The sequence below is a fragment of the Galleria mellonella genome, unplaced genomic scaffold (assembly GCF_026898425.1).
Source record: "Galleria mellonella isolate WM207_F2 unplaced genomic scaffold, CSIRO_AGI_GalMel_v1 utg55, whole genome shotgun sequence".
Taxonomy (NCBI): domain Eukaryota; kingdom Metazoa; phylum Arthropoda; class Insecta; order Lepidoptera; family Pyralidae; genus Galleria; species Galleria mellonella.
In genome coordinates, this window is record NW_026442115.1 from 4544318 (window position 1) to 4554000 (window position 9683).

Genomic DNA, 9683 nt, shown 5'->3' on the forward strand with positions numbered 1-9683 from the left:
TAAATAGTTAGTTCTATTTTTTATTATTTGATTGCTTGTGGAGCTATTTGGCAAAGTGCAATTTACAGAATATAGCTAATCTAATGATTAAAAAACAATCATTATTATTGTATTAGCAATTCATCACGATATGATTGCACAATATTTGTTAATTGCAAATAATTTTTCTCTATGGATGTACTATTTTTAATCTATGATATTTTGCGGAACATAGATAATTATTAATCTATGACTCTATAAAAAAAAGACTATTCGCGGTAAAATTAAAAATATTATAGAATAACTGTAGGTACCGAATTCTTTACCCAAAAATTCTAAATTATTACCTAAATACCTAACCTTATAATTTCCTATGGTCTTTATATCAATACGTGTAAAATGGATCACGTCATAGAAGATAATATTTCTGAAAATGATGAGGAGGATACTTTTTTTCAAAATGTTGATATTTTACAAAACCACGGCATAAATGTAGCAGATATTAAGAAATTAAAAGCGGCAGGTATTTGTACTATTAAAGGAATTCAAATGACAACAAAGAAAAAATTAAACAATATAAAAGGCTTTTCTGAAGCAAAGGTAGATAAAATTAAAGAAGCTTGTCAAAAAGTAGCATCTCTTGGATTTATGACTGGTCTAGAAGTTAGCGATCGTCGAAAACAAATATTTAAGATTAGTACCGGAAGTAATGAACTTGAGTAAGTATACTAAAAAGGGAAATCCTGTGCAAATGTTTCTAAACCGGTTAGCTTCGGCTATTTTAGTTTTTGTTTATCTTTACTAACATAAATATGAATAGTTAGCTATTAGGCGGCTTAACTGTTAAACCAATCGTTATTTAATTTAGTATAACGTAGTACTTAGCATGAAGAGTCTTAGTTTTTATGTATTTTTCTCAACATATTGCGGTCATGCGGATAAAGCGTCGCTTATAAAAACTAGTCTTGGAATAATTTAAAATATTTTTATTACTCGTAAACCAACTAAAACAATTTTCGAAAAAATATTCCACGTACTAATTGTCTCGTTACTTTTTAGTATTATTATGCAATAAATGATAAACAAAAGCCAAATTAAATCACGTTTCAGTAAACTCCTTGCAGGCGGTATAGAATCAATGGCAATTACAGAAGTATTTGGAGAATTCCGTACTGGAAAGACACAGCTGTCGCACACATTGTGCGTTACCACGCAAATTCCAAATTCGACAGGATACCATGGTGGAAAGGTCATGTTCCTCGATACGGAACACACTTTGTATCCTTTTATTGCATGGACACTTAAATCCCAATACCTCTCGTTAGGTTTAGGTTTATAGGTTTTTCCCCTAGAACTCATTATTCTTTTGCTATTGCTACATAATATGTAATAATACTAATATTAATTAAAAAAAAACTTACTTTATGACAACCTAAAGGTCTGAAGAGAAAGGGACTACAAGTCTCATTGCTAGCAATGCACTCTATCAAGTCGACCTCCCCGTGGTCCCTCTTGGAAACTATCGTGCTGAATTTCAGTTGAAATCATATATGATACCAATATATACTATTAGTACTACTACTATACCAATAGCGCAGGCGCGGTTACCATTCCATTATCATCATAAAAAAACCTAAAGTTCTAAACTGACCATGTTAATGATTCATAATATTAATTATGTAACATTGAAGTAAACTACAATTTTCAAATGTTTTATTCAAATGTATTAAAGTTACCCACATGAACATCATAGTCACATAAAAATATTCAAATATTTTTATTGACAAGATTGATAAAAAAAATTGTGGAGATGCAATTTTATCATTTGTAACTTGTATTGCATTTACAGCTATTGAATGCATGAATAGTTCATAAAGTATATTGTATCTTATTTGTCACTTTCCCTGACTCGAATACCAGCCGCCCAGATAGATTACGACCGATCGCAGATCGATTTAATTTGGATCAAAATGCTGTATTGGATAACGTATTATATGCTAGAGCTTATACTTCTGAACACCAGGTGAACAATTTCTATATATTTTTTATACTTACTGTGATAATGATAGCAAATATATATGGTAAAAGTATATGGCCCGTCAGAGGTAGGCATGGATAATATGGGTGCAGCTCTAATTACTGTATATTGGGTTCCTGGGACATTGATGGTTTCGTTATCGCCTATATCTGTCGGATACTTATATATTTATTTATTATTATAATGCATTCATGTACATAATATAAAGTTGCATACAGTGTAAAGTCCAAACAAGCTGCATGTACTTATAAAGAATAACTACATGCACCCTGTTTGGGTATAGCAAAATGTTATTGATAAATAGTTAATATACATACATAAATAATCATATGCATCGAGTACTAATAATTATTATATCCGTTATTTTGCAAATATATTGTTATATATTACCTACCCATAGATGATAAACGGTTATAATCATATACTCAGTATATCATATTACGTGTTATACCCATAAGCATATTTAGAGGTGGGCCATGGCGACCTCAGAATCATCTGGTGTCCACTCCAGGACGTGAGCAAAGCTTCACAAAGACACGTCTGAGAGTACATACGTGACTTTTTCAAGGGCAATGCCCCTTCCCCCTCTGTAAAATGATCTTAAATGCGCCAATGTTTTTTTTTCCACGCGGTTCCCCTTGGAAACTATCATGATTAATTCCTAATGAATTCATCATGATAGGCTAACTGACCTGTTTTCATTCTCATCGATCACCCTTCACTGGTGCTCCGCCAGCGTATCCCGTTGGCTCAGGCTGAGTTACCAATCCATTATCATCCAACAAAAAAAAGTATTTCTATTGTAACGACTTTTTTTATTAACACATATGTATTGATTTATGTACGGGCCAAAGGTTGTTCCCAATTCCCAATTACTTTTTTGATGATGGTTAAGGGACTTAAAATAAAGCGAATTGAGTCCTGTTAGTCATACGCACCTCTTGCACTTCCTTCCGGAATGTGACGTGACTAACAACATAGATAATTTTTTTATAGCCAATCCAAAAACCTATGGCTAAATAATGATCGACCAACAATCGAGATACGCGGAAATTGATTTTATGTTCGTGAGAATCTTTACATTTATGATGCATGGTCACGACTAGGCATGACTGTTTCACGAACTATGTGAAGGATATTCATCCATCATACAAATTTAATAAACGCACCAATTGGTATTTATGTACGCTATTTATCTTGACATTGATGACTTGTTCACATTGCAATAAATATATCTTATGATAATTTTTAGGAAAAATAATTATAATAATTATTATTAGGGAAGAGAGGATAATTAATAATGGGGTTCTAGTGGGTACCATTCCTAACATTTTTTTTTGTCCAGTAAAAATGGGTAATATCCGACATCTATACTATATTTACTTCTTTTGAACATTAATGACTACCCATTGCGATATCGCCCTTACCATTTTACGATCGGGTTGTTTTTTCGATATTATATATTGGATAACTGATATGTATTTGTTATTGGGATAATATATATGTATAGATATTGTAACTGCAATATATAAATATTACTAAATTTTACCCACATTTACTGTCAAGTCGATCTTTACGCGGCTCTTACTGGAAATCACCACGTTAAATTCCTGGTGAATTCATCACAACAGATCTACTAACCTGACTTCATCCTCACTCAATCATCCCTTATTATTACTCCGCCAGTATATACCGATAGCGCAAACCGGGTTACCATACCATCTTCCTCTACTAAGAATGTCCGTTATTTGTTTGAATCATTGACATCAGGTACTGACCTAATTACCTACTTAGTATTATTACAGTGTAACTTAAAATTTTTATGAATAAAAAGATTACCTAGTATTATTATCTTTTAGATAAATATATCTAATAATTTTCACTTTACAACGAATCATGTGTAGATAGATAGATATGTACTTTGTACAAACCTATTGTTATTAAACAACTTGTCAAGATTACAAAAGATTCTTTTATGATTTGATTAAAACAAAATGATAGATCATTGATTTTTTTATTTCATATCTACATAATTGTAAGTAGATACAAGGAACTAAATAAATAAAACTTATTATTGTACAAACTGTACTCAATTTGGGACTAGATGGCGCTGTGCATGTATATCCAGTGATATTTACTTACAATAATATTTGTCATTATGATTTGTACAAACCATCTTTAGTAAAAAAATACTAATTTACATAGAGTGTAGATAATTACATAAATATCTCTTTACATCTACCTACAATTAGCAAAATCTTATTTACCGCTTGGATGCCTACTTTTTTATGGATGATAATGGAATAGTAACTCCGCCTGCGCTATCGGTTTACACTAGCTCCCGTCAGTTTAAACCGATGTCGATAAAACCGATAAAACCAGTGAGGGATGTAGTGAGGATAAAAAGGCACGTCTGTTATCCCATCGTGATGAATTCAACGACAAATTAGTCATGATGGTTTCCAGGGGAAATCGCATGAAAGTCGACCTGATAGGGTATATTGATAGCAGTGGAGACTAGCCTCCCCATTACTAACAATACATTTCCCACATTAGATACTTACTGTACTGTTCGCACCGTGTCACACCTAATCGGAATTATAATTATAATTATAAATTACCTGGTAAAAAAAATTGGGAGTTTAAAACACACACACACACACATACACACACACACACACACACACAGAGAGAGAGAGAGAGAGAGAGAGAGAGAGAGAGAGAGTAATTATCTTAATATATAAAAATCCCATGTCCGTTCACATTATTCTCCAAAACCACCCAACAGAGTTTAATGAAATTTTGTTAATATGTATTTTTGGCTTAAACTTGAGGGATAGGATAGTATTTATCCCCATAAGACAAAATTAACCCCATAGATGAATCAGCTAATTATTTTATAAAATATATATTATGAATTATATTATAAACCTAGGCTGAACTCTTGGACTACGTAGCGGCGAAGTTCCATGAAGAGGCGGGAGTATTCAAGCTTCTGATTATTGACTCCATCATGGCGCTCTTCCGCGTTGACTTCTCAGGACGAGGCGAGCTAGCCGACAGACAACAGAAACTGGCTCAGGTTTTATCACGGTTACAAAAGGTACGACGTAAAAATTATACATTTTAATTTTAAGTTCAAATCATTTTTATTCAAATATACTTGTTTACGTACATTTTATTTATTTCATCCGAAGGGAGATTTTGTACAATTCATTGTACAAGTTGATGCAGTTTTTTTTTATGGGTGAAAATGGTATGGTAACCCCGCCTGCGCTAACAGGATACGCTGGCGGAGCACCAGTGAAGGATGATAGATGAGAATGAAAACAGTTCAGTTAGCCCATCATGATGAATTCATCAGGAATTAACCATGATAGTTTCCAGGGAAAACCGCGAAGAGATCGACCTGGTTGGGTATATTGCTAGCAATAGGATTCTCAGTCTCCATTACTGACAATCCCTTTTCCCCCTACCTTGATGCAGTTGTGTTTGCATGGCTGTGTTTCGGTTTGAAGGGTGGCAAAAGACAGTGAATTTACAGGATACAGAGGAATAATACATGAGTTCTCAGGTATGGTAACGCATAGGATATATCATGGGTGAAACAGTATACTCTGTTATGTCCATGGTACTGCTCATGTCTTTAGGCAACAGTTACCACTTTTCGTCGGGTGGGCTGTCAGCCTGTTTGCCATTCTAAGTTGCATAAAAAAAAAACACTTTAAAATCGTAATTTTATCGTCAAACCCGCAAGAAATTTACTTTGATAACTTATCAACTTTTGCTCTCAAAATTGACTGGAAGGAATCTCTTTAAGGAATAAGTCGCTTGTGTTTCTGTTCCTTTTCTTTATAAACTGATATCTATATTAAATGTGAATATACAATTATTAAAGTTTTTATCTCACAAAAAATACTGACTTCGATTGTGACATAACCAGTTATTTTGATCTAAAAACTAAACTACTAAACAGATTTTGATAAAATCTCTATGGTACAAATCTGTAAGCATATCTTTTCAGATAAAAAATAATTTGTCATCCATCGATTTAGAACTGACGAAGTTATGAGGTAATAAACATAAAAAATATAACCGAATCGAGAGTCTCTTTATTTTTGAAAACGGTTGATAAAACTTTTACAAACAAATAAACAAACACGTTTATCTACTGCTTTAAGTACTCGACAAGTCAATGCCAAAAAAGCTAAAATCAATGCATAATATATAATTTAAGACTTTAATTAATACATAGGTTCAAGATCAATGGGTAGGGCGATAATAGACATCCGGCTACATCATACCACTACACGGGGCGATTGACCCAGACGTTACTTCGGTTTCGATAAGAAAATTGGTTGTGATTGCTTATGACCTCTCTGTTATATAGTACCTATTAGATTGACGTTAGTATTAGATCCTTATGCAGATAGAAAACATAAATTGTATTTATTATATTATTTACTGAGTGTTATAATTTAAAATATAAGTACTTTACGGCGTCTATTAAAGTAGGAAAATACTCCCTCTCGATTCTATTCCTACTGCTAACCCACAAGGAACTTGGCGTGAAGATAGATATAAAGAAAAGTAACAATATAGATAACTTTAAATTAAACTTAAACCGATAAGTTCTATATTAAACGCTGGTTTTGTTTATTTATTTTAAAAAGTAGGTCTTAATATAAAACAATGTCATATTTACATGCAGATGACCTATGCCATGTTTACAATTTCATGCGTAATAATAATTAGGAATTAGGAGTACGCGTAGGCGATTATAATTTTCATATTATGTTTTAGTATTTCTCCGTGTTAGGGTTCCGTACCATAAAAATGCAACGGAACTTTCATGGTAGGACTATGTCCGTCAGTCTGAAAGAGCGCTTTATTGTATATATTATATTATACTAGCTGACCCCGTAAACGTTGTTTTACCACTTATTGCGGAATATAAAAATCGCGCTTAAAAAACAGGGGTTGATCGTAAAAGGGTGAAAATTTGAAGTTGTATATATTTTTCAATGATAAATCACATTTAAATAAAAATAAAAAATTTTGTCAAAAAAATAAAAAAAAAATTTTTAGGGGTGGGTCACCCTTATCATTGAGGGGTATAAAAAATAGATGTTGGCCGATTCTCAGACCTACCGAATATCCACATAAAATTTCATGAAAATCGGTAAAGCCGTTTCAGAGGAGTTTGGTAACAAACACCGTGACACGAGAATTTTATATATAAGATATTTGGAAAATTTTAGATATCTTCGTTTCACACTTATTTCAAAAGAAATAATTGAAAATAAAAATTAGTTTCTTTGCTCGAGGTTTCAAAAGAGGTAGTATTTAATATTTCAAAATTATTTTAATAGTGAGACTATTAAAATAATTAAGTTAGATTTATTATAAAAGGACTTCCTTTGTACATACTAAATGATCATAAATGTAAAAAAAGAAATATCATCTGTCCCTTATCTCCGAAGTTTGTGAAGACTGAAACAGTAGTTTATAAAGTTCTATGAAAGTTTTTCTTTTTTTATTTGAGATTTTCCTATTGTAGATGGAACTCTTATTCATGCATTTTCTACCAGCCAGTTCTATTCCATGCCATACCTATGACTCCTCATACGACATAACACATAGTGTTCCTTTATCTGTCACATGTAGTCAATTCTCGGTCTTACCCTTCCCTTTTTGCCCACTATTTTTCCTTCGAGTATGGTCTTTAAAAAATCTTCATGTCAACACATACAAGTTGGCCCAGCATTTTGCTTCTTCTATTCTTTATTGTTTTTATTAATGTTAATGGAAATATTAAGAAAATTGGAGTTACAATAGCAATAATTATTATTATTAGGTGTATATTTCATACTAGTGATCCGACCCGGCTTCGCACGGGTGGATAGAGTTTACGAAAATAATATATAGACAGTCCATGCTACTTACTGACAGTGTAGCTTTCTATAGATGAAAAAATGTTTAAAGTTTGTTGAGCAGTTTTCAGTTTATCCATTACGAAGTAACAAACAAATAATAAAATCTTTCCTCTTTTTTATATTATAATACAGATAAGAAACACAATAAACAGTATATAACGTCATTTTATGTCATTTCTGTTATGTACGAAACCTTTAGCGTGAAGGTTGAGTGTGTGAGAACTCGCACCAAACTGGTATTATTTTTAAATCAACAGATATCAGAAGAATACAACGTTGCAGTATTCATAACAAACCAAATGACAGCAGATCCTGGGGCGACTCTCTCTTTCCAAGCGGACCCGAAGAAGCCTATCGGAGGAAACATTCTCGCCCACGCTTCGACCACTAGAATCTCGTTACGAAAGGGCCGTGGTGAAAATCGAATCGCCAAAATCTATGATTCGCCAGATTTGCCTGAAAGTGAAGCTACCTTTGCCATAACTAATGGTGGAGTAACAGATGCTAAAGATTAAAGTGTATTATTAACTTATTTATTATTGCACTTACCATAATAATTGTGTTTTATTTAAATATGTTATTTAGGTGGGGATTCTTAGGTAATATCGTATTTTTGATGTTTACTTATTAAAGATGAAGTTTTTAAAATTTAAATAAGTAAATTAGGGTAATTGTAGGAAAATGTCTATTATAACTAGTCTATTCATTATTTTTATAATTATTTTTGGTAAGAAAATATCAACGTATTTTACTTACTTTTAATATCATAATAATATCTTCGAAATAAACAAAAAGGTTCACTTCACATTTACCAGTTCTTAATTAATTAGAATTGAGACCACCTCCTTTTTGAAGTTGGTTAAAAATAAATACAAGCTATTTATATAATGCAGTTAGTTTCACTGTATATTAAAATAAATGAGACTAATTGCAACTTCGTAATACATAATAATTGCATCCACAATAACCTTTTAGCCTTTACGCATCTTAATATTAATTTTCTGCAGTTATGCAGATCGTGCCGTTCCGTTCTACTATAGTGTAGAAGTCCAAAAGTCAATGAAATCGTTTAACATCCGACACCAATAGCGCGTGGTGGCGTGATTCGACCGAGCCAATTAAGTTTCTCGCTATGATTAGATAAAAATAATATACTACTCACAAATGCACAATACGTTACGCTATTTTACATTAAAATGTTGGCTTTATTTTTGTGTGCTCTCTGAATTTATGTTGAATCTAGATATACCTAGATTCTACTCAGTGCCTGCTCTAACAATTTTGCGGCTCCGAACGAAAATAATATTTGCCGCTCTTTTATCAGTCATTCCCCGCCTTAGATTTGCCGCTCTATTTAAATACCCGGCTTACTTCTCTTCAATCGAGGTTTTATAATCTAAGTACCTCTATATATAATAAGAATATAAACAAAAAACCCATGTCAACATATATAATAAAGTAACCGTAATCAGCCGTTATAAGATTCATTTCACATTGTCATTCTTAATAAAAAATAAACAATTGTACATCAGACCTGTCTCTTATAAGGACATCTTTATGAGAAAATAGAATAATTTAATTTTGCACAACATAAAATTTTATATGTTTTATAAGAATCGGTCAATCGTACTATAAGAGATTACTTGAGAATAGAGGGGTTGATCATTATCTTACTGCTCCTATCACGGATTGGAGAGAATATGACTAGAAACTCTTTATCCCAATTACTT

General features: G+C 32.3%; 1 protein-coding gene across 1 annotated transcript; it reads left to right on the plus strand.

Moving 5' to 3' along the window:
* The first annotated feature begins 292 nt into the window (after nt 1-292).
* On the plus strand, nt 293-8647 carry LOC113521437 (meiotic recombination protein DMC1/LIM15 homolog). Its single transcript, XM_026906966.3, has 5 exons — nt 293-698; nt 1090-1257; nt 1900-2002; nt 4953-5120; nt 8211-8647. Exons 1-5 carry the CDS (start codon nt 379-381, stop codon nt 8466-8468), a joined length of 1017 nt encoding a protein of 338 aa, XP_026762767.1. The 5' UTR covers nt 293-378; the 3' UTR covers nt 8469-8647.
* Nucleotides 8648-9683: the final 1036 nt, after the last annotated feature.